Below are 26,798 nucleotides of genomic sequence, written 5' to 3' on the forward strand. Positions count from 1 at the left end.
TAAGCTAACATGTATCCAGTATTTGTGTCTGCCTACCTTTACTGTGATACTGTCCGAGCTGTGATGAAGCCTGCTGTTATTTTCGGAGTGGTGACGACTTTACTGGACCAAACAACTGTGTGGGAAAACTCACACAACTCACGTTGTTCAAACGTTGCTCAGTTTGCAACTCTCTTCCGGGATTTCTGCGACGTCACGTCTCTACGTCGGTACGCGTTGACGTCATTAATAAAATAAGGAAAATCGCTCGTTAATCTCTTTATAAAAGTAATTTATTTTAGTTTATTTTACTTTTCTTTATTTTTTTAATTTAATGTAACTTAATGTAATTTATTTCATTTTATTTTGTTTTATTTAAATTTCATTTCATTTAATTTATTGTTGCTCACCATTATTAGTATTTTTAACTGTCTGTCTACCTGGGGATATTTCATTAACATTTTTACCGACTGTATTTACCATTTACCTTCATGACTTTACATAAATAAAGCAGAATAACTTAACAAATAGTAAAATTACAATTTTTAAATTTTGTTTTCTACCTTTTTCATTATTGTTCTTGTCTTTATTATTGCTGTTTTCATTTTATTACCATATATAAGCATTTTGTTTATTGTACCTTCCCTTTACATTACAACTTCTACGATAAAGGCAGAATTTAAATATCTTCTGGTCCATTAAATTTTGGAAATGTACAATGAAATGAATGTGTTTGTCAACTTAAAGACTGGCATATCAGAATTTTACTACACAATTATTGTAAACTGGTTTAGCCACAATAACAATATTATCACAAAATCTATAGAAATTTTAAAGTAAAAAAAATAAAAAATAAAAAAAATCTGTAAACCACATCTTTAATTTTTGTTTATTTTGCATTTTGGCCCTTTTTTGGCAAATTTATTACACTCAATGTGGGAGTGGTGCGAGGTGGGAAGAGTCTGTAACCATGACTGTACACAAACTAAGAAAAAGAGCAATTACACAATAACAATACAATTATTAATAAAGTTTAAATAGTTAAAAGGCAACTAGATAGAGACAAAGAGAGAGCGGAAAGAAACTGAAATGATCTCAGAGGTGCTGGATTTATTTACACAATGTTATTATATATGTATTATTTACACAATATCAATATTCCCATTTAAATATCATTGTTATCAATGCCGGTATATAACAACACCCCTTACCCCTAATTTTATTGACCCCACTTCAAACAATCTCACTGGTGTTAAATTGAAATTTAGCTCAACTTTGTCCCAATAAATCCACCTCACCTTGAGTATAATAACCAGCAGCTCCTCAAAACAAATAAGCAGGACGACACAGGTGCAGATTTTCTTCTTTTATTATATCGCAAACAATAATGACATCCAGGTATATTGTTAACAGTTTGCTGAGTGAAGAGTGAGACCTTAGTGGCGAAAACATCACAAGCTCTCCTGTAGGAGCTTGTTGTGCAGTCTGAAGCCCTCAGATGTGGTTCACAGGCAGGTTACAGAGTACAGGTGAACTTGAGGCCTGAGGAAACGACCCACAGACAGTCAAAACGTGTCTGTCAGTCCCTTCACACACCAGACCAGAGCAGAACAGGGATTGCTTGGGACCTGCGAATGGCAAAAGGGGATTTTCTTCATCAGGGCACACACTTGCCTACAACACCACCAGCTGTGCTGTAGATTTTTTGTTTCCACCGATTCTTACAAAAGAAACAGAGCACACATCGTCCTGACCTTTGATTAACCACCTTCCTTGGGTACAACCAAGGACAGAAAGGTTTTAGTTTACATTTTATGGTCTGGCATGTCATAGCGTGATCCTGAGGAGACTAGCATCATTATCAACAACAAAAGGAGGCTGATTTCTCAAGCTAAACCAGATTGTACTGACAAATGTCTCCATTTTTGGCTTCAGCTAGAACATTTAACACACTGGCATCTTCATGAATCATGCCAAATTGTACTACAAAATCTGCCGATTCTCCGCCCAAAGTCTTTGCGTCAGAGGTCAGGACAGAGAAAACAGCTTGTAGAAAAAAAATAAGACATTTGTAAAGGGGCACACAGCGAAGGGAGACATGAGTTTTATACCCTGAAAGAGAGGTATTCTCCTTTGGGACATCCTAGTCTGCCACAATCCCATTGCATTAACAGAAGAGGAGGTAGACCTCCTTCGAAGAGGATCACACACAACAAAACCAGCCTTTTCCACAACCAATGAACAAAGCTGTCTGAACTCATCGAGCCGGCTGATCAAGGACAGTTTGACATTTGGAGAAACACTTACCCACTTTCTTGCAGAGAGTTAGACTAGGCAAGAAAATTGATATCACACTCATGTTTGTACAATAAATATGTAGCTGGAGACAGTTAGCTTAGCTTAGCATTAAGACTGGTTAACATGGGGCAGTTGCCAGGCAACCAGGGAGACTCAAGCACCTCAAGCACCTTACTAGTTCAAAATTCCTAATTCACAAATGTCAGTTTTCAAAGAAGAATACCCATGTTAGGTGCAGTCAAAACTTTCCTTTAAAATCTTTACAAATATTAGAAATGAGCATCTGTTAGCAGGCAAATAGCGGAGACTCCCATCAAGTCACTGGTTCCAGTCAAGAAGTAGTCCAGCACATGACACCCTCATAACATGGAATAATGTCATTTTTGCATAGTTTTTTTTTTTTTTTTTTTAAACAGGTTTAACATAACAAAATATAAGTCAATTTTGAGTTTTAATGGTGCTACTAGGTGGATTTTGTTCGTGTTGTAAAGAGCCACGCTAGCTGTTTTCCTGTTTCCAGTATTTATGCTAAGCTAAGCTAACTGGCTTCATATCTACAGCACACACTGTACATTAGAGTGATATATTCTCAACTAACCCTCAGCAAATACTCCTCAAAAGTAGGCTCCACAGACAGTTTCCCACCACTTTATTCAAACCAATTGGTCTCTGAAAGGATCCAGTATTTAAGCATTTAAACTATCGTTCCGACAGCTCTGCCTCTGGCGCAGGTTTACATGCAGCAGTGCTACATCAACAGGTCACGTTAGGCTCACAGTAGCCACTAGCAGGAGCTTGAGCAGCAGATCACCACATCCAGTACACACAGGAAGAGGAAAACGTGGCAAAGAAGCAAAGGTCGGTTAAGCAGTGGAATTCTTTATTAGCCAAAGACTGCATTGGAATGAAAACGGCTAATCAGAAATTATAAGGTTTATGCATTTATCAACATCCTTAAATTTTAATGTCGTCTTTGATCGTCGGTAAAGGACCAAAGATTTAGTGAAAACAGGGATGTGCAAGATTAATGAAGCACCTTGTCAGCTACAGTTAGCAAGATGGTTCATTTTTTTTTGTCCTCCTCGAGGGGAGTGGAATGGTTGTTTCTACAGCGTGGACTGGTTTACAGTTATTTTTCCAGTCGTTCAGTTACAGCTCGGCGAAGATCACAAGCTGAACGTTTGAGGAAAGCAACTCAGAAGACGTTTGCATACGTGTGAGGTGGTCTGCGGGGTGTGCCCGTAGAGATCCTCCAAAACAGCACCCACAGATCACTTAGCATGTCTGCTGCTAGCATTTCCTCACTAACCCTAAATTCCCATCCAGTTCATCCTTTAGTGCGATAATACAAAATTGCCAAATCTCCTAATAACAAGCTAAATTTACATTTCATATTTTCACAGAAAACTTTTTTTTTTTTTTTTTTTTAAATCAAAACCATTTTTTATTATGCAGAACATATATTTCACCCCTCAGAAATTAGAGATCTTTGCACATCCCAGATATCAAACCCAGGGGGCTCACTTTGACTCCTCATGCCTTACTTAATTTCTCCTGTTTAGCAGATTTATTTTACACAAGGCTTCGGTTTGTAGCTTTCAGAGGCGCCGAGGGACGACTGAGCATCTACACAGTTCCTATGTTACACTGAGCCCTGCTGAGACTGACCGGTCAGGGGACTGGAAGTGGACAGAGGCTTCAGTTTAATAAGTCTCGCATGCAAGGTCACAGGAAATCGCCTCCTTACGGGAGACACACCCAAGGTTTATCAAGTGCTAGAGAATAATCAGGTGTAATCCCTGAACTCTGCTCAGATGATTCTGTCACCCAGGGCGCTCGCTGACAGCAGAAGCCAAACACACTTGCTCTCTACGTTGGGCATCTTGTGGAAAAACTGTGCGGTTATCCACAAAGCCACTTTTATACATTTCATCTTTTTAATTCTTCGCTGCAGATTCATTAAATGGGATCATTTATCTAGAGCCTAGCAGTGGTTCATGTGCCACCATGACAAGAGTACAAAGCTGTGTTTAAGCCCCCGAGGTCCAAGGACAACAGTTTGAAACATTTGTATATACAGCCATTAAAATATTACCTAGTTCCACATGAAGAGAAATGGTATGCACACTTGAGAAGTGATGTTATAAAGCTACAGATTATTTCAATAACAAAGCCCCACAGACAATCGTATCTTATCGCATCATATATGCTTCTCCAGCCTTATCTCTCCAACGTTTCACCAAGCTAGGCACCAACAGACTACGACAGTGAAGGAGAGAAATAACAGAAAAAAAAATCCTAAATAAAAAAATAGACAAAAATAAATCTTACACATAAAGACACTGTCATTTCTTAAATTATCGGTTTTTAGTGCCCTACATTTTACACCCAGTCAAAAACATCTGCCTTCGGTTGGTCGGTAAGGCTGCGTGACAGACGGCCAGCCCCGTGGTAAACCTATGGTACTTCTAGACGTTATGTAAATTTACAGTATACAATTTTGGATTACCATGCAAGAATACTTTTTTGTGTAACATTTAATAGCTCGATCTACATCCAGGAATAATTTACATAGAAGGACAATAGTTATTGGACCAGAGAGCGCAATGGGTAAATAACCATGGTGGTAAGTGCAGCCGGAGGAGATGATGAGCGGGTGAGGTTTGGGTTAGGTGAGGGGAGAGGAGGAGTGGGGATGAGAGGGGAGGTGGGATGGCAGGAGGAGAGGTGGGATCCAGAGGAGCGCCTGGGTAATTGGGGGTGGTGGTCCAATCCTCCAAGGTCCAAATCAGCGGCACTCCCACACTTTTACTGTTTGATCTACACTCCCAGTGACCACATAGGGAGCAGCCTTGTGGAAATCTGTGGGGGAAACAGAAGATCATCAGAACAAAGCAGAAGAGAGAAAAACCCATTTCAATCACAATAACACAAGAGGTCTCTGAACGTAGCTCAGATTAGAGCTGTCACAATAACTGGTGTATTGCAATACCACACTATAGACAATTCATCCACAGGAGATGGGAAGCAACCACAAGGTTAAATACCAGCAGCGTGACAAGTCACTGAGTGTCTATTCTACACTGAGCGCTGCACGTTTGCCTTTTTTCTGGTCCCTGAGAGTTGACAAATATTCAGCTTTGGATAAAATGCTGCAGCCACTCATCACATCATTTCTTACCTAGCCATCTAATCACAGGGGTGGAGGGCTGGGACAAATACCACAAAAACCAACCATCACTTCGCACAACAACGGAGGAGAAATTATTACTGAACCCACACAGACAGGCGGGTCCGTCATCTCTCCCCACATGCTACGGCCTTTCCTTCATCCAGATCAAGTACTGTGCCGAAAGGTTTAGTGCCGCGGATACTCCTTATCATAGCAATAAGAAGCAACCACAGCATCTCAACTAAGCTATTCCTTGTGACAGGTCTGAGGATTTGAAATAAATGGAATCTATGACCCTCTGCTGCTGTTCATTTGAGTCAAAGTACGTATGGGCAGCCAATACTATACTTGTATAGACGTATGTGTAAACGTAGAATTTATCATCTGAAAAGTATCCTGGTTCCTGACCTCTGAATCATTACCCACATCAGAGATTCTTACAGACATTCAAATGGTAGTCACTGACTGTTATTTCTGCCAGTCTGAGAATAACTGACCAATCGGAGCTTTGTAGGCATGAGGAACAGGGAAAGCGAGCTAGAAAAATAGCTGCATGTCATTAAAATAATAACAGAAAAAAATGCCACAAAAATTTTTAAGAAGTGTGGATGAGATCGTTGCAGCTGTACAGTTGCAAGTCAGCTTATTGGGGTTGTCTGGTGGGTCAAGACGCTGATTATTTTTAGCAGTCCTGGTTCGAGCCCTTCAAAATGACGTCAGCAGCATTAATATAATCGCTCGTGAAACAGCGGTTCAGTCTGATTATCAGGCTATTTTATAGGTAGAATGCAAACACCGTTAGGGAAAAGCAGTTGGTATTGTGCTGTTTGTATAGACAGGACAATGCTTTTTAGAAAATGGGGAAAATAATACATTTTCCCCCGATGAGTTCAAACAAAGGTGCTTTGTCTTTTTCACATCGCTCCAGAATTCATCACATCAATAGCTCACAGCGATATCCTCTTGGTTGAAGTAGGATTTAAGCGGACCGGGTTTCAAACGGCTTGCCAAGGAAAAGTTGGCTGAAGAGCTCCTCAAGAGAGTTACCGAGCCTTGATCTGCTGAAAATCTGCAGATACGAGGAGGGGGAGGCGGGAAAATCCTGGAGCGCTTGTCTACCTCTTAAACCCCAGCTGCCAGCAACCCTCAGGACGCTCAACACTCTGCCGGTGGAGACACTGAGCTTCTTTACAATTATTCAACCTTTGGCTAAAGCAGATATTTGTGAACCAGCTCCACTGTCCGATGAGCGTGGAATAAAGAGGTTCCTGCTGCATCTCAGGAGACCAACTGGTCAAAGACTAACAAGGATGGAGGGGTGAGGGGCTGCTTACCCAGAGAGGTAACAAAGTGTTCGTGGGCACACAGGGTTTTCATGCAGCGCTTGTTCTTGTAGTCCCAGATCCTTAAGGTCTTATCATCTGCACAGGTCACAATAAACTTGCCTCCGGGGTGGAAGAGGATGCCACGCACCCAGTTGTCATGGCCGACCTGTGAGACAAACACACTGCTTAAAAACAGCTGCAAACCAATTCATCTCATTCATTAAGCAAAATGTTCTCACTCTAGACATTTTAGCCAAATATAAATATACATAGTCCTCACCAGTGTCATAAGGCACATGCCAATGCTAACATCCCACATCTTGATGGTTTTGTCTCTGGAGCCAGACAGCAGGAATGGGCCTGGCTTACCACTCTTCTTGGTCTGGACAGATACAGAAAGGGAACAAGTAAAATGCAGGCAATCATGGTGCAAAGCTAACACGAATCAACCATATACTACAAATGATTTTCTTGTCATGTTACCATGGTGTTAATAAAGCTGAAGCTTAAAATAAGAAAAACAAAACATTAGGCAATCACTGTTCCATAACATACAGAGCTGCAAAACATGCCTCATTACACCTGGGGTCGTTTTGCGCATGTTTCACTTCAGTAACGAAACAAGACAACACCAAAAGTGTTTTCCTCTGCACACAGGTTAGACTGGGACAACTGCTGCAAGGGCAAATATTGTTTTAATCTGACAAGGCTACGATTGGACACACTCGAGATCCCAAGGCATGAGGAGGGAGTCTGGGCTGACTCTAGGCCATGATTCAGCCAGTGTATGCAAGCACACACTCCTCATTTCAAGCTCGCCCGTTCAAGTGGCTATCAGTCTGAGCAGTGACGTATGAGACCCAACTGATATGGCTACACATGTGGAGAGGGAACACGCTCTGCATCATGTGATGACACAAAATTAAGGTCTGTTTTCACACAAGAACCACCGCCATGCTTTGTGTGTTTTACGGTTGTATAATAATGATTGTCCAATTGCTCAGTCTGTTATTGTGTCATGTGGGCCAGAGTCTGGATAATATGTTTTTAGTTCACCAACTTTTTACGAGTGAACGGCCAGTTGGCACACTTTAAATGATCTGCTACAGGTCTACTGACTGTACCACTGTGCTTTAATGATTCATCACACTGGGTAACCCACGCTTGCTTCTAGTTTATAAGTATGACTGATCTAGAATACAGTTTTTGTTCTTGTAGTCCAAGATCAGGGAAACATGATGAGGTCTGAGCAGTCCTTTACCTCAGAGCCTGTGGCCTCTTGGATGGTGGGGTAGGCGCTCTCTGGTGCCCAGGAGATGCACTCCACCACATGTTCGTGCTCCCGCAGCTCAGCCTTGCACTCTTTGGAGGCCACCACCCACACACGCACGGTTTGGTCGTTGGAGCAGCTGGCAATCAGTGTGCCGTCCTGGTTGGGCCGCACCATACGAACCCACTCCCTGTGGCCTGTGAAGGTCTTCACACAGTAGCTAATGCACAGAAAACAGTAAGGAGTCATCAAATATCATGCTAAAAAAACAACAACAGTGGTTTTAGGGATGTTCTGTGGAGGGTGCGTACCCAGTTGCCACCTCCCACATTTTTATGGTTTTGTCCCTTGAGGCAGAAACGATGTGATCTCCATTGGGCATGATGGCTACAGACGAAACATTGTGGTCATGTCCTGGAAAAAAGAAAAGACAAAAACAAGATCTCAATAAGAGACAGAAAGCTTTCTGAGCAACACAACCCAAGATCTGAAAGTTAATCCTATCATTTTAGACAGCAGCACACATCTTTCCTTCTTTACTTTAAACATAAGAATCATACTTAACATTCAGAGTTGATTTTTTATTTTTACACGTCTCCAGTCACCAACAGTGCCCAAAAAAACGATGGGTTTGGTCGTAATTAGCCAATTAAATGACAAGCGAGGCAGCCAATTTGCTGGGGCTTACTTTGTTCCACAGAGAATAAGAGATGCCTAATTACCTAGACGCTGGGCCATATTTAAGCTGCTAAACAGATGAAGACAACAGTAAGTGTACTCTAAAAGGCCAGCTTAACTGTATGTGTGTGTGTGTGTGTGTGTGTCCGTCCGTGCACATTCACATACACATGCCATCAGGCTATAATAATAGGTGGCAGCTACACAGCAAAGTGCTATCTGGTGCTGAAGAGGATAATTAAACTGCTGTCCAAATCGGCACTAATCTACTTCACCAGTTGGCCTCGTGTTTTTTTCAATATGTACAAAAAAAAAAGGAGGAGTGGATGAAAAAAAAAGGAGGAACGGCTGAGTTGATGAATTAAAAGTGAATGGAGATGGGGATACAAAAAAAGATGGAGGGGAAATGGAACAGAAGTGGAAAGCAGGCTTAATTTAAGAGGAGGTTTTAGACAGCGATCTACGCACACTGATTTTTTTCTGCAAGGTGTGAACGCAGCTAGTCTGTTTGAGGACGTGTGCCAGGAGCTCACACCCTCCTTTATAAGAAAGAAAAAAAAGGTTGGCAACCAGCGGAATCTGTTGCTCACTTGCACAAGATGCAGGATTTACAACTCCAGCATAAATGTAAGGATGCCAGAGTGCTTCTCGTCTGTTTGCTAAGTAGGCTTATTTATTTCAATGATATTCATTCATGTCTGATACACAGTCAGACATTAATGGGCACTTCGAGCAGACTTGTGACGAGGAGAACAAAATGCTTCATATTATTTGGGCTGCTGCCGACTGGTTGGTGGGGGGGACTTCTTACAATTTCAACAAGGAAAAAAATATCCTCAAAATCAGCAGGGCCTGAGGGCACATGTAGACTGCTGCCATCATTTACTTGGCAATTAGAGTGTGAAAGTGGGGGGTGTGTGCATAAGGAGAAGACAGTGAAGACACGGCCAGTGGCGTCGCAGATTCTCATATAAGACAAAAAGAGAATGTAGATCCGCTTATTAAAAACACTTGAACCTATTCTTTACAATTTTAATGATACATTACAAGAAGAGCTGAATCCAAGTGCCTGTACTAGTATACTGTGGTGGGGGGAACTAAAAGAGACCACATGACTAAAACTGTCCATTTGTCAGAGCTGGTTGTGGATGTCAGCATGGGGTGCTGTGAATTGGAGCAGATTGAGGCTCATCAGCAGCATCAAATGTGATAACAAACGGCATCGATACCACCTGAGCCCCACATACAGTCACAAGCTACATTTATGATGCAATGATGCGGAAACCATAACAGAGCATGTTCACATAGGTAACACAAACAGTAGAAGCTGTGATGCATAGTTGCAACTTCCTGCCAGAGCTCATCTTTCAGGTCTTTCTTGTCAAAAAAGTGGTATTTGGTTTTTTTTAAAAAAAGAAACTGTTAAATCTTCTTACCGTGCATGGTCCTGATGCACTCAAAGCCTTGGAAATCCCACAGCTTGATAGTCATGTCTGCAGAGCAAGATGCGAGCAGTTTGCCGGTCTGGTCAAAAGAGATGTCCTGCACTGAATCTGTGTGGCCCTTCAGTGTGCGTTCAAAGTCCCCTGTCTCGTAGTCCCACACCTAGATAGAACATATTAACACATTACTTTTAAAGAAACTTCCATCTAAGAGAAAACAGTCACAGCTAACATACTAGTCTGTATATTACTGAGAAACACATGTGCTGTGTATTTCATACTGAATCCCTCTCCAAACCCCAGCAAATCCCCCAAATGTCACGTCATCTGTGGCCCCGTGTCATCTCATTTCACTGCTGAACAGCCAAAACAAACTGAGAAGAGAGAACCAAGCTGTCCGCAGAAGTCATATAACGGTGCAAACAATTAAATATGCTGATGGTAGACTGATTAAAAATTATTAGTTGCCTTGAGAGCTCACACGGGCCTCAGTTTGCAGGCACCACACAGTCTTTGTACATTCAGTCACTGAATCTGTGACGCACTGCTGTTGCTAACGGCAGGGATGCATGCGCCAGGATGCTGATTAGGGTTACAGTTAGGCCTGATAAAAACAAAGAGACAGTTTATTGTGCTGAATACGGCGCTGCCAGTTGGTAGAACAGACAGAATATCAGAATATGGAGTGAACAGTAGTAAGCCTCATTTTGTAGCCTGAGAAAGCTGTTATGTCTCTGGATATCAAGCAGACAGACGGTTTGTCACGGAAGGGATAAACCCTCCTTGGTTCCTCTCTTGGGGTGGGGGATTTTGGGCAGACGGTGACAGGAGACCCCCCCCCCAGTGGAAGCTACAGACAGTGCAGATGGCCGTGAGGTACAAAGTGCAAGGGGGGGGGGTTATCCTGGGGAAGATCAATGCACTCAAAGTATTTGGAGGTACACCAGGTTTACACACATAAAACGGTATTTAGCAGCCACGACAAAGCACACATAATCCATTAACTACCTGTAACTCAATGCTGGCTCACCAACGGTTCCTACTGGCACTCCTCCAGGGCATTTTTAAAGCAGAAAACTTGCCCCATTTCATAGCTTATATTCTTTCAAATGAAATGCCTGAATCTTTGTCACTCAACTTCCAACAATAACACCTTCTTTGTATGCCATTTTTGAAGTATTAACCCAGCCTCTGGTCGACATGACATGAGTGAGCACAGTGCTGCGCCCAGAACCTGCTGATTTACATACAGTGAAAGGTTGGAGCTGAATTCAAGGTAACATCTTGCCATGCAAAGATCTACCATGTTAGCAGAGGAGAGAGGACAAGGTAAAAGAGGGGGAGAATGGGGACCAGAAAATGGCAAAACTAAAAGAGTGAAGGATAACACAAACAGTGTAATGAGTAATATAAGACAGGGGGGAAGGAGAATGGCTCAACTGTAGAAAACAAAACCATGTGATACTAACAGCCTACACACTGATGAGAGGAGAAACAGCAGGAGGATTCACTGAATAAGGGAAAAGACAGGCAGTCTGTAGCCTTGTTTCAGACCTGACTCGTTGCCTGCATCTCAAAACTCATTCAAAAATGGTGACAAGCCTGGATGAGATAGCCCAACTGTACAGGTTGCTGTAAGTCGACTGACAGAAATATTAACTTAATGTCCTTCTTGAAACAGTCATACAACCCGAAATTATTACTTTTACTTACACTAATACTTACAGATTAAACACACTAGATAGATATAAATAAGTGAGCTTTAGAAGGGCGGAGAGGTGGATTTTGCAACCTTTGCTAGCTGTTTTCCCTTGTTTCCAGTATTTATGCTAAGCTAAGCTAACTAGCTGCTGGCTCCAGCTACATATTTGCCCTACAGATAAGTGATATCAATCTTCTCATTAAACTCTTGGCAAGAAAGCCAACACATGTATTTTCCAGAATGTCAAACTACCGCTTACACTGCTCTGAGGCTGAAACTATTGATTATTTTCATTATAGATAATGGCAATTACTTGAGATTAATTAATTAAACACACAAATAAAATAACAATTTCCTAAAACCCAAGGGGGCATCTTCAAATAACTTGTTTTGTCCAACTAACAGCCCAAAACTCCAAGATATTTAATCATCACATACAACAAAGCCAGAACCTGGAAATAGTTAAATAGGTTTATTTATTGTTGAATAACTTGTTGTATAATCGATTAAATGCTTCACCTCAACACTGCTCCTAGCAACCGCTACTTTGCATTGTCTGAAAATTACGTTGGCTGGATCAAGACATCACTCACTGCTGATTGGTTTGGGCAAAACATAACAAAAAAACTCACAAGAAAAGGATAACTTGAGCACACTGTCAGGCCGAATACATAAAATGAAACAAAATGGCCTCAGTGGCATGAGGAGGAAAGCCGAGGAGCCTCTCAGCCAGTGTAAAGAGCACGAGGTCTACTCCCCGGTTAAAAATTTAACAGAGCTGTTCAGGACGAGAAAAGTAGGACACAGGGAGTGAGGCCGGGCCACAGAGAGAGGAGGCAGCCGGGAGAAGAAGTGCAAGAAAGCAAGACTGAATTTTTAGATTTGGGCCCAGGCCTGACTCCTCTGATGGCGGGTAGTCATGGTGAGACAGCTGATGCTTTAAGTGGAAGATAAAGGAGGCAGGATGCTGGGTGGCAGGGTTGCAGTCGGAGGGAGGGGTGGAGTTGGAAAAGGAGGAAGATGCCAAAACGGAGAGAGGGATCCCTGCCGTGTGGGTGTAGCTGAGGATATGTACATGTGTCTCTCATTGTCTCATGAATAAAATATACAGAACAAACAGCTCAACAGAGTATTGGCATTGTGCAGTGAGGCAAGAAAAAGCTGCTGCTGCAAAAATAGCCCAGAGACAGACTATGGAGTTTATATATGGAATATAGGGATACACAGACAACAGAGAGAGAAAGAGACACTTGTGTAATCAGGGCGTGTCTAGGAAAGGGAGTCAGAGCAGTGGAGGTGATGCTTAAAAGCGCAGCATAATAGATGGAAGGAGGAGGAGAGGGGAGCAGCAAAAGCCTGTGTGGCAGAGCTGCCACCAAGCTAGCGCTAAATTAAAAAAGACCACTCTGTGGATTTTAAACCTGAATCCTGTTATTGTAATGTGGGGAGGTGTGAAAACAAACAAACAAAAAGGACACTGCAGCCTGTGTGATGATGTGTTTATAATCACCTTGAACTACACCCAGCATGTCTTCATTTCTAGTTGGCCAACATTCAAAGGCAAACAGAGGAAGCTCCGAAATCAAACAACAGATAAATCTTTATGAAGTCTTTCTGTCTTTGAAAATCAGACTATACACAAAATATTATGTTTGAACATTTCTAATAAACATCAACGCCTGCTTTAGTCCAAACATCTCCAATGAAAACATTAGCATACTCAAATATTACCCGTGCAGAGACACAGCTGTGCTTTCAGTGTTGGATGTGTATGTGTGGCTGGAAGAAGTCATGCACTAACTAATAAAAATGTTTCCTTCTTTAAAAAGGTATACTATGCAGGAATTGGTTACTGGTTACTGACAGCCAACCCCAAATTTGCTCTCATGCTGCAACAAGCTTTGTCCGCTTGGTGTTTTGCCTGCCTATATTTGCAGGGTTTTTTCGGTGCTATGTCCAAGTGTTGCTTACGGTCTGACAACTTGTCGCCACCTTGACAGATTTGTATTTATAGATCAGCTGCTACTATAGCGACCAGATATTCAAAACAGCTGAGTTGTGTTTACATTCCCTGAGAGAAATGGCAGCACATGTTGAATTAAGATGCTGAGAGACAAAGGAGAAGGAGACAGTGGTTTGTTTATGCTCCGAGTGTAAAACTAGACTTACAAGGAAAATATTCACTTGCCAGTTTATCGAGCACATGAAGAGAAACCCAGTGAAAAACACTGAGGTCAAATTGCCTGCTGACTGTTTTGACAACTTCTTTATGCCTCCATGACCAGGGTACTCACACCACCAGTCAACCAGATATTTCAGAGACTTACCATCAACATCATTATTCTTGCCAGTTAAAATTAGGAAAACAAAACAGCTGGTAATATTTTGCTGAATTGTAAAATAAGCCTGAAGCAAAAATAAGTCATGTCAAACCCACTCGGTTAACTGTAATGCGCCATTTGATCAATCATATGTCCACAGTGGATAAAATCCTAAAAACCTCAGGATGGGTTTAATTACAATTGAACGTGATCATTAGATACTTCAGCACCGTTTTTGCTGATCTGCACATCTTCAGCCAAAAGACAATAAACTAATCAGTGAAATCACATGATGCAGCTTTTACTTGGAAAACCTGCAGACTCCCAGCTCTACACAGGTTTTCAAAATCCCGAAAAACACTTGATACGCCATTTCAAATTAAATAAAAGATTAACTATATTAGTTCCGCAGCTCCATTTGAAGGCAAGCTCTGCAACAAATCCATTGTCAGACTGCCACTCCCACCATCCCACTGCACTGACCTTTATTGTCGCGTCCTCTGAAGCCGACACCATGACACTGAAGACTGGGTGGAAGATGACGCGGGTCACTGGACTGCGGTGGCCGCTCAGCGCGTACCTCTCTGGTGGACGTGGGATCCACTCTTTGGGGTCTCGCTTCTGACTTACAGGCCCACCCAGGGTGATCTCCTCCTTCGCTTCATTCAATTTGGATTCAAGCTCCATCACCTGCCCGGAGTGTACAGGTACGAGTTAACAGTGTAGAAGCAGAAATATGCACATAATGTTGGGATAATTACATCAGGGAGGGAATACATAAAACATAGGTTTTAAGGGTATTAAATTTGTGTTTTAAACTAATTATTATATATCAACAGTTGGATTAATGTTTTCTATTCCTTGGTTGACTTAATTTCAATGTTAACAGTGAGTTAACAGCAGTAATGTCATGAACCTTCATAAGACTACAAACCTCACAAGCATTCTTTGAAGAGAAAAAGGCCCACAAACCTTCTTTTGTAATCTGATGACTGAGGTCCATTTCTTTTCCAAAAGGCCGGCGTACTTCTTATCCAATTCTTCATTCTGTGGAGAAAAGTGGGGGGGCAGAAAAAAAAAGGATATCAGGCAAACATGCAAAGAAAGCCAATCAAAGTCGTGGGCTCAGCATAATCGGTGAGGCCTGTGGGAGGGGGGCCAGCTGGGGTGGCATGCTGAGGTCTTTAGCTATAGTAAGAAAGAACGGGGAATTATTTACACACCCCTCACAGACCAACACTGACTGCCAGACACCGCCAACCTACTGTACAACACACGCACACAAACATACATAGCGCACACACATAAACACACATCCTAGTCCTAATCCTTCTCACACAAGCTAATCTCCTGCAGACAAGAAAGGCTTAGGCAGCTTACAGCCACACACCCGGTACTGGAGGCAGCGGTGGAAGTTAACTTGTGGCAGTCCTGGCAGACACAAGCCTGATTCCACCTGCGGGCTAATACCACGAGCTGGCCACTAGCTTTTACATAATGGACTTCATGGCACATACAGGTGGTTTGTTAGTGCCAAGAAACAAAAAAATGTGGTGGCATTTTTCCTCTGGCGTGTCATACACACTAAAATAAAACTGGGGCTGCAACAATAATTATTTTCTTTATCAATTCACTTGGAAATAGAACAGTTTTTATTGCTTTAACTTATCATAATATATAAATGTTGATTGCATAGTGTAATGGCTATAGAATCCAGAAACCTTCAACGATTAGATTGAGTCCCGATAAGCCTTGCTTTCACTATGCAATTCTTTGTGCCAACAGGTACAATCATCACACCCACCCCACCACCACCACAAATAGACTCTACTTCTGAGGAAAACACTGAATGCTTATAATAACAACAGGCACCAAAGCTCATCAAGTGCTATTTTTGCAATTTTTACTGGTCGCCTCAATTTAATTGCAAAAAAAGGCCTAAAAACATCACAAGATGCACTGCAATATTTTTTAAAAAAAGCACACGAACATCCTGAACGGACTGGATGGCTTCAATTTACTATCTCTGTTCAAACAACAATCAAATATCCAATGAGATTTAATTTATCTTTACACAAGACAGACAAAAGCATCAAATCTTCCTTATTTCCTTTTGACTAATTGCTTTGGTTCTAAATAAAACCAAAAACTCAAATTAGCTAATATTCATGAAGGTCTCAATCTCAGACTAAGTTCTTAATGCTCAAGATACAACAATGAAACATTTTGAAATATGATCATTACAGCAGGGCTTTCTTCTCTCCCTTGAATAAAACACAACACCCAATACAACAGTTTTGATACCACTGTGTGTACAAAAATGCCTCGAGGCTTTTTCCAACTATCAAAGCATCAAAAACCCACACTGACAGACAGCCACTAGTGTCAGTGGGGGAGAAAATTAGCGTTGTGCTCCAATTTCACAGCTAGCTCCTCAAGCCTCGGCTGGAAACAAAAGCAGGCCTAGAGGTGTGGAGAGTTGCAGGCACCACCGATGCCTATATTTAACACGTCTTAATGACGAGAGGTGATTCCTCAGACTATCATGAGGTGTATAACAGGACAAAGACTCTAACCGAGACACTGCAGAGAAATGGAGGAGAAACAAATACATAGAGGGAGAGCAGGGAACCCAGTCTGGACAAGACTGCCACCATCCAATCTGCCATCTGCCTGGACACTCTGCCATTACACCAACATAACACACACAACAACGGACACACACACGAGAAGTGCCAGACTTCAATACAGCCTGCCAGTCTGCTGACAGTGGACAGTAACCATGCATGTGTTTGTATATAAATGCAGGTTACGTACATTTTCTTTTACAAGGCATAAAGAAACTAGAGCATGACCTTTAATTTACTAGTTGTACTATGAAAACCTGCTGATGCACATCAGCATTAACCTTACACTGCGACTAAAGTAGCCACAAAGGTCCAAGGTTAAGAACGTTCAATTCACAGATGTTAAAAAAAAAGCCTTCATAATAAATGCCTCATAATGTGATCTCAGTGCCAAAAGTCACTTGGTTGTTAGGCACGGTGCTGCAAGGTGTGTGTGTGTGTGTGTGTGTGTGTGTGTGTGTGTGTGTGGGTGAGCGCTAATACCCAACAGGGTGCACCTATCCCTCCGTGCCATTCATCTATTATTCAGCCTGCTTCCACAGGGCTGCCACAGAGAAAACGTCTGGAAGAACAAATAAAGACACAGAGGAGAAGGTGGCAGGGTTTCACGTGAACACAAGGTGAAAGGAGATGTGCTACAGAGAGGCAGAGGAAAGAGTTTAAAGGCCCAGACACATCAAACCAACATGACAGAACTAGTAGCGCCCAAGACTGACTGTAGCATCACCTCAGGTCGCCTGTGTCTCGGCAAAAAAGTAGCACCTGAACACACCAAGACAAAAGGCTATAGCCAACTGCAAACAAGCACATATAGTCTGCACCTAACTCTGTATCAGCAGACAGCAGTAGTCTGTATTTATAGTTTAAAAAAGGGGAAACCGGAAGACCAAAAGGACGGATTCAAGAAGCTAGTTAGCTAACTAGCACATAACAACACAAGCTAGCGCTAGCCAACAATAGCACAAAAAATTACAAACCATTTCTGCTGAAGAGCTTAAGGGCTAAAAACATTATCTTAAATAATATAAGTGTGTTTTGATCTCATGCCCTCTTGACTTTATCCAATTGCTTGCTTTCTCACTTCTGTTTCTCTTCTTGTGCGCTAAATTCCACTGCTAATTAGACTGATTTCATTCACTAACTGTCTCCACTGTTTCCGATGACCATTCTACATACTGAATCTGCCAGAAAAAAAGCCCAAAACTAGTACAATAGGTTCAGGACACGCCACAAAAACAAGGGCAAAAGTTGCTCTTTAACGGCCCGAATCGTCCAAGAGCCAACTGTTGGCTTGGTATGTCAGGGCCGCTTTATGAAAAGGGTTGGAGATGAGGCAGTGGTAACGTTACAAACAGGAGTACGAGTTAACAATTTTCCAATGAGCACTGTAGCGTCTGGAACTCATGAGACACAGAATCAAATTTTAGGAGCACAATTTGTTGAAATAGTTTACATTCCTGCCTCTATGGTTTGATTTCCCAATGGTGCACATTTTCATTCACATTTTAAATTTTATATGACATTAAACAACAAATATTAGGTATAAATACAGACTTCCATCTTTAAGGGTGATTTTTCTATATAGTTTCCCCCCATTTAAAGACAATAGGACAATAATAATGAACATACAAAGGCAATTTAAGGAGATTTATAAGGCTACACAGTAAAATGCCCAGTCTCAATCCAACTGAGCATGTGTTTTAGATGCTGTTTAGGATCATATGAAAAGCTAAAAGCCCCCACAAAAAGCATAAAGTAGACTTGGTGGAGACTTGGTTCACCAAGGTCTGCCAGTGTCTGCACATCACAGATTTCAGATAGCTCCTGACTGCAAAGCATTAATGGCAAATATTTTATATGACTTAGGAGTATTTACTTGAAGGGCTACAATCTCTACACCTTCTTTCTGATGTGAATGTGAACACCCTAAAGTCAAAGTTAACACACCTTAACTCATACTTAGTCCAAAACAACAATACTGTTTTCACTACTTAGCAAGTTCTACACTGTTTCTTTATTTGGTTTCCTGTATGGGTTGTGCACTGCTACAAAATGGTTTTACTACAAAAGTAAGGGACAAAAGAAAAGGACAGCTACAAAAGAACAAACAAAAACAAAACCATTGTCCAGATACAGTGTCACGTGCTGTGTTTTGTGTACAATACACTCTTGGGCACTTTATTAGGCACACCTGCACAATCTATTGCATTCAATACAACAGCTTTGCCATGACCTCTACCTTTATGAAGTTTATAATTTTCTGTTTTTTTTGACTTTGTCAGAAATGTAAAGAGTCAATTATATGTTAATTATTGAGGTCATAATTTAAGATGGTGTCTTATTGGACTACATCATGAAGATAGATTGATATTTATAGGCGCTTTCCCAAATTCATTATGTACCGTGCAGCAATCATCAGACAAATATTGAGGTGTTTCTATAATTTGTTCTCCCTGTTTACATACATGAGGGGGTACAGCTCTCAATATAATGCAGTACAGTGTAACACCACAGCTATATATCATCTTAAAACTAAAACATATGATTGTCTTAGGACGGGCATTGCAAACTACCTTCGGCTATAGGCCTAAATGCTGTGGTGTGTGGCATGATTTCATGCTACATACTTGTCCCTTTACAAATCAATACATAAATAACATAATTTAAGAATATAATAAGAAACCTACATACATCACAGTGCTATTGTAAATGCATTATTTACGAGTAATAAAAGCTTTTCTCAAGGTGAATTAGCAGCAGCATGTAGCAGAGACCCCCTAATCAGACAGACCACCATAATTGGGTGCAGGTGTTCCCGGTCACACTCGTGAACGTGTTGACTAAAATGAGAAATAAAGTGGAAATCAAGGCATATTGTTTGTGTAAATTGGTCTGATTGGCTGTGCGGATGTGTGTGTCCACCCTTAATCTACTCACATTATCTAATTCCGCCTCCTTCTTGAAAGTGGAATATGCTTCTTCATATCCATTGGAACGTAGATAATCGGCTATCGCTCGATTTCTGAAACAGACAAAGAGGACCCGTAATTAGTTCTCCTGATTAGCAGACAAGATAGTTGTTAAAGTGCCACCAGGAACGGCGTGAGTAATGGAGTTGTATTCAACACTGTAAAACAAAGACTGAAAATTAGTGTGTTCAGGAAACGTTTGAGACAAAGATGTAAATTTAACACGTTCAGATTGTGTTATCATGGTTCTAGCTATATAATAAAAATGCTTGGTATGCATAAACGCAGTCTAAAGCTATCTATAACAATACACACAGACAGTCTCCTGCTCTCTCATACAAACAGACATACACACACACACACACACACACACACAAACACACACCCCTCTCCTCCCATTTGACACAAATCGAGAACACATCTGTCTGGCTTTTATAATGAGCTCTTGTTGCTGTGGGCAAATAATGGGAAGAGATGACTCCCCATGGTGTAGATATGGGGGAAATGAGAGTCAGTGAACATCCCACCATCCCACCATCCCACACACACACACACACACACACACACACACACACAGAGCTACTTTTCATGCACAAGTTTGCAGACAGACACAAGGAGATATACAAAGACACCACACCTTTAAAAAAGCCGACAAAAAGACTGTGGGGATGATAGGAGAGTGTGTTTCTCTCCTACTATTTCAAATATGTGAAGAGAGATGCCAAGATAGGCCAGACAATAGACTGGACAGCCAAACTGAAAGTGAGGAGAAAGGAGACTATCTTGACTCATCCTCTTTTTGTCTCCTGATTTTACATACTGACCACAGCCATATCACTGTGGTCAGTAAGTTATGGTTATCAAGTGATAACCTTAACTATCCTACATTCAAACAGAGCAGCCATAATACATACTCTACTAGTTGTACGCTTGTTTTTGTATTACATGCCAGGCTTGGCACAACTTAAGAGAGACTAAAAAATGAGGTAAAAAGACACTGAATTCATGAATGTCTGATACAAATTTTATTTTACTCTATTTATACAATATTTCCTTGATTCCAGCCCTCCTGCGTTCACGAACAGCGAACCCCACCACTAATGCCAGAAGAAGCCAGACAAGCTGTCAGGCAGGCAAGCCTTTGAGGTGCCAATATGAGGGGGGTGGGGGGTACAATCTGTCAGCCCAGCCTGTGCCCCCTGTGCCCTCCCGGTCAGTGTTGAGCACTGAAACCCCCGTCTCCCTCTGCCCACCTGAATCCCCATGACAACAGGAGCAGGCCTTATTACAGCTCAAGGTTAGCAGGAGGTTATCTTCTCTTCTGACAGCCCGCCTGCCGCAAGTCTAGAAAACACAAGAGGGGAGGGCCGAGGTGTGCTCGCATGTCTGAGAAAGTGTACTGTATAAGCAGGCGAGGGAGGGTGCAGGTGAGACAAGCCGAGGCAAAGAGGAAGCTTTGATGTGGTGTGGGTGTGTCAGGAGGGTGTGTATGAGCAGGTTTGCTTCAATCAAACCCAACGACGAGATGTCAAACAAGCCATAGAGTCTAATTCAAAGGATGGGGTATCACGATGAGGTTGGGAAGTTAAATCACTTTGCAGGGATTTGCTGAGTTACATGTAGCTCTATAGGGAATACAAGCAACTAGCACATGATTCTACTCCACATTAGACTCCTTTGATTCTAGTACATCTATAAGAAACAGATAGCTTCAGAGGTCGGCCTCCCACAGTTAATCTCATTTGCAGAAAGAAAACATATGGTATTGGAAATAGTCACTCTGATGTAAGTTTTTTGCCTCACTTTCTATTTTGCATGGTGTTGTGTGCAAATTCCATGGTGAATCAGTTTATTTGAGTAGCTTTAGGACATGAGGTGGTAATCATGAAACATATTTAGTATATTTCAAGTGTTTCTGCTTGGTGCAAGAACAATAGCGCACATGCTATACCATTTGTACAAACAGCACAGCCACACGGCAAAGAAAGTGAATGAAATGGGGTCTAATATTTATACACAGCACCTCCTTTTTTGTTTCTGAATGCATATTGTTTCTAACATTAAGCACTCAAAAGCGTAGCTAAGCAGCAGAGGACAATATTGTCAGAGTGGGTCTCTGTCAAAGAGCTGCAGTGCTGAAAGCAGACATGAACACACAGTGCTCACTGCTCCCCTGACCCCCACTACACCCTACATGTGGCAAAATAACAAAAACACACACAAACATGCAGTTTTCATATCCAGTCCCCAAAGACTGAGATGGAAACAGGGGAAAAGATGTATACCAATGTCGACAGAAGGAGAGCAAACCAGCTGGTTTCCATGGTTACTAGCGGCCCACAGCTACATGACGTGATGGGGAGATAGTGAGAAAGAGGGCAGGGCGAGTACGTGGACAGAAAGGACAGATAGATGAAGGAAAAAGAACAATAGAGAGCCTGACAGACCATCTGCAGCCGTTAACTTGGTCTATTTCAATGAGATCAAAATGCTGAAAACAGCTTCAATCGCTCACCAACTACTCAAAAACTACAACTGCAATGTCTTTTCAAAAGTGCAAGAAATGTTGTTTCATTCAGTGAAGCCTATGTGAGTCTCACATGAGTTGTGTTGCGGTCAGTCAGGTCTCTGCTACAGAGCTGCTCTCTGACGTACAATAAACCGATAATGGAGTGAGAGGGAAATTGCAGCCTGTGACACAAAGTGAGACATGGGTGAGACGAAGGAGAGATGCATGACCTCATCCTTCTGAGAAGAGCAGTGAGTCAGCCATCCAGCATGTCTGCCAGTGACATCACTTTCTCCCAATTCCTGCTCCATGATCATTCACTTTCACATTATGTTAAAGATGAACACTTACTAACCGAACCTCCACACTTTCCCTAATTTCACTACAATCTGTGTTAATGACAGAGACGTGACCAGTTTTAGTAACTAAAACATCTTAATGTGTTAAGCTGTTTGAAGTGTGCTGTGTATTACATCATCTCATGTAGCTCATAACAGATTACGCTGTACCTGGTGGTGACTGGGCCATTCCGTTTCAGTGGTCACTGGATTAACATTAACTCATGTTTGTGCTTTTGGTATGGCCAAAAGTACAGTTGAGCGATATCAGAGTAAGACCATGGACACACGGCTGCTGCTGTGTTAACACTGAAAACAATGGAGGAGGTGACTGCTCGCTGTTTGAAAGCACAATATGAGGGATGCCACTAACAATTATGTCCTATCAGGGTTTGACATTAACCATGGTCAATGGCCCGTGGCCACAGAGTTACTCTGTGTCCATTAAATATCACGTGTAGGTGGCCCCCTACGGCCAATAAATTTAGTCAGGTTTCTTGAGAATGAGACCGTGTGTCTCAATGAGAATACCTCTCTAAATAAAGGTTAAATAAATTGTTAAAAAAGCATACTGCAAGCCTTTTCCAACAGAACATTACAGTTTCACCAACATCTTGATTCATTTAGGCCTGAAAACAGAGAATAGTACTAGTTGCTAGCTAGCCAGGGCTCCAGACTTAGACCATCCCGTCGTGCTGGGGCGATAGAAAGTGTTTCTGGGATGAACAGAGATTTTCCCTGGGGATGACTTCAGGAAGGAAGGGATTTTCTTATGTATGTATGTATAACTATTGCTTAGCAAATGACAAACTGAACCAAGCAACCACAACACAGCACATCTTCATGCTTTTCTCACTGGAAGGAGAGCTAGTTAGCTGTTAGCAGCTGCTGACAGCCAGTTACTGTGGTGTGTTTGGCTAAAAAAGCTAGCTGAGCTACAGCTAACTGAGCTAAACACAGCAGAACTGAGAGTTTCTGTTTAGTGGAACAGGGGAAGCATTAAACTGTGAACTACAGTTTAATATGACAACACAACAAGTTTACAGTAAATACATTTACTGAAGTACATCGCCCGAGTACAGTTTGGAGGCAACATTAAAAGTACTTTGAGTCTGGAGTTACAGCCACTTCTGAAGTTACCAGAGACGGTTACTCCTATACTGAAGTACATTGCTGAGGTACTTGTACTTTGATAACAAAAACTGTATGTAGCTGCTTTACATCAACTAAATACAAAACAATAAGAAACAATAGTTAACTCAGGTAAAATCTTGATTATTTTAAAACCAATCTTGTTTATAGTGCATCTTTTAGTATGACTTTGTCTATAGGGCTACCAAAATATTAGTATTTCCTCAACATTTTCATGGCATTTTTATTCTGCCACTGACAACAACTACATATGACAAGGTTAAGAAACAATAGACTGAATTAAGAGACTATGGGGAAAAATACCATATGTTTTCAAAGATATCTCATTCTGTTAACACCTTTTCATTTACTGAAGTGTCACAGCTCCAGAAAGTTTCTGAAGGGTGTTGTAAGTTTACATTTGGGCCACCAAACATGTACTGTGGCCACCAAATGTAGGGGCTTGATGGTCCATGGGGGCAGTGCTTAAAAATATCAGCATCTATCTCTGCCAATGTATCTTTTTTTTCCTTAGTCAATAACAAATGTCCATCAGATATTCACAAGAACAACAATGTTTTCTAAATGTCTGAAAGCTAACACTTTGATGCTATGGCTGAATTGTCTTGCCTATGTATAAATCTCAAACAATGCTCATACACCTAAATGGCCAATTAATTACTGATTTTATTGACTTACAAAGTGCGATATAATCATCCAGCAAAGACACGATCAGCACTCTCTTGTCAAAGCATCATTTATGATACGTTTAATCATAGACATGTTGGGCTACCCATTCACTCTGCCTAAATCTTAAAGAAACACAGCCCTTTACATGTATACAGCGCATACAGCACTCTCATCAGCTGCAGACGGACTCTAAATGCTCTAATAAATCTTATAGAGGAGAGAATTTTGCTTGCCTGGCCAGGCCAATGCCCTGTGCCACATATCTGTCTATGGGCGCCACCCTTAGTATTTCTAGATCACACGATGTATGGACCTGTTCAATCTTTCAAAACTGCTGATTAATGTTTAATAGGAAGAAGCTGAAGCCTACCCTCTGACATGTCCCTCGGCACATATGAAATTCACTTCCTATGGATTATTTCACAGGCATGTATCACAGTCACAGCTTTTGTACCCTGAGTGAATTGCCAACACCCTTAGACATGCACCATTAGAAAACATTACCACCTTCTGATGAGGGTGATGGTTTTCTGGTGGCCTTGACTGTGCTCCAAAAGAGCAGGCAGAGGTTGTACCAGTGGTTGTTCTCTTCGATGATCACTAACAGCAGAGGAGGACCAGCCAGTGCTGCGTGGTGATGTAATCACTGTCTCTGCTAAGTTAATGAGCAATGCATGGCAGTACTGCTAGAGACAATGATTTGACAGCTTATTCCGTTTTCGTTTTTCATAATCTTCAAGTAAAGACTGTGCTAACTTGGCAAAGTGTGGGACATCCTTCCAGGACTAAACAGAGCTAGATCTACCAGGCATGCAGCTTTACCTGGATATTTTCCAAGTTTTTTCATGTTCGGGTGTAAACAGCGTCAACACTCCCATGTCATTCTTGCAGTTCTCCCTTTTCAAGTATGAATGACAGTCCTGCAATTTACCCAAGGTAGGTGTTTGTTTGGAGATGGTGTAAATTCTAAAAACCTGTAAGGTGAGCATTTTGTCAAACTGGACAACTGAAAGAACCACAAGATGTCAGCGCTACCACTCAATGAAACAAAGGACGAGAAGAATCTGCAAACAGCAGGAGAAACACCAAGTACCCTGCATCAGGTACATCCAGCTTCATCTCAAATGTCCAGCACTTTAATGTCACGGGTAAACAAACTTTAACCTTTACAGAAAATGAACCACTATCTCTGCTGGAAGGTTCAGCATGTGAAAGTAACAAGACACATTCAGCAAAACAGAGGGTGTGTTAAAAGAAGCAGGAAGGTGGACAGCATTAAAGGTTAAGCTTGTTTCTTCATCTTAACAGCTGAGTACTGAACAACTTCTCAAGGGAGAAGCATTCCACAAAAATCATATGATGGGATTGCATAATTGCTCAGTTACAGTTGGACCTCCATGAAAACTGCAACCAATCTACTATTTCTCTTGCTTGACTGATGAGGAGGAGCCAGAGGCGTTGGTCACTGAGACATGAAGCACATCTCCTGAAGGTAATCACTACCTTGATTAACCAGACAGTAAATCTACCACATCATCTCTTGGAAAAAATAGAGAAAATTTGGCGTACCCATAAAAGCTTCTGCCCTTTACTACCCAACTTTCAATCACCTCCAAGCCTCTTAGAGGGGTGATTATCATAATGCTGTTAATTTCAATGTGAAACAGGCAGGTTGTGAGAGAAAGAAAGCAGTCTTCTTTCAGATAAGTTAAAAGCGCTGCAGTGAGGATTAACCCTTAAGCCAGAAGATGACTTCAAAGGGGAAACTCTTTCTCACTAGGATCCACAGAAGAGTAAACATCTAATTCAGGACTGTCTTCTTACTGAATTCAGTCTCAGTACAACAGCAACTATTCCTTAGAATGAAGGTGCATGTGTGCTTAGTGCAGTATGGTTTCAGATCAAAAAGCAGCATGATCTACACAGCAAAATACACAAAGAAGTCATGCACTTTTCTATAATGGGCGTGTCGCATGCACACATTTTCTGTCACATGGTGATGATGGAGCTTTATTGGCTGAGCTGAAGCTGAAGCTTTGAAGAGTTAAGTGTACTTTCTTAAATCCCATGACGGTGTGTATACTTCAAGCTTGGATAAACAAAGGATAACAAGGATGGGCAGACTACAAACGTGGGACTAGGCTTCCCATCATGCAAATATAAAAGGGTAATAGGACAGTTTGTTATTAACCAAAAAATCTGATAAGGAGGGAGTCCTTTTAAATTTTCTCCTTATGTTAATGCTATCTTGGGCAGAGCTGCAAATAAGAATAACTACTAGTTCTACTTCTTGTCTTAATGGATTCAAATGTTCTCACTGTGAGGCTGGCAAACTTGATGTGAAAAG

The 26,798-nt window shown here is 41.5% G+C and overlaps 2 protein-coding genes across 3 annotated transcripts in view; both read right to left on the reverse strand.

Annotated features, from left to right (window-relative positions):
• The window catches only part of mettl16 (methyltransferase 16, N6-methyladenosine), a 37,923-nt gene extending 37,729 nt beyond the window's left edge, over positions 1-194 (reverse strand). Inside the window, exon 1 of the mRNA XM_033630725.2 lies at positions 37-194. The gene's annotated coding sequence lies outside the window, so the exon portion shown is untranslated. The remainder of the gene's footprint in view (positions 1-36) is intronic.
• A 2,945-nt stretch (positions 195-3,139) lies between these two features.
• Positions 3,140-26,798, reverse strand: part of pafah1b1a (platelet-activating factor acetylhydrolase 1b, regulatory subunit 1a) — a 34,866-nt gene continuing 11,207 nt past the window's right edge. For both annotated transcript variants that reach the window (XM_033631267.2, XM_078167119.1), the window contains exons 3-11: positions 19,752-19,836; positions 15,160-15,234; positions 14,671-14,877; positions 10,159-10,327; positions 8,356-8,458; positions 8,036-8,264; positions 7,055-7,156; positions 6,784-6,940; positions 3,140-5,139 (exon numbers count right to left, since the gene is read on the reverse strand). In XM_033631267.2, the coding sequence (XP_033487158.1) occupies positions 5,066-5,139; positions 6,784-6,940; positions 7,055-7,156; positions 8,036-8,264; positions 8,356-8,458; positions 10,159-10,327; positions 14,671-14,877; positions 15,160-15,234; positions 19,752-19,836 (1,201 nt within the window). In that variant the 3' untranslated portion in view covers positions 3,140-5,065. The remainder of the gene's footprint in view (positions 5,140-6,783; positions 6,941-7,054; positions 7,157-8,035; positions 8,265-8,355; positions 8,459-10,158; positions 10,328-14,670; positions 14,878-15,159; positions 15,235-19,751; positions 19,837-26,798) is intronic.

This window comes from Epinephelus lanceolatus, chromosome 4 (assembly GCF_041903045.1).
Source record: "Epinephelus lanceolatus isolate andai-2023 chromosome 4, ASM4190304v1, whole genome shotgun sequence".
Lineage (NCBI taxonomy): Eukaryota > Metazoa > Chordata > Actinopteri > Perciformes > Serranidae > Epinephelus > Epinephelus lanceolatus.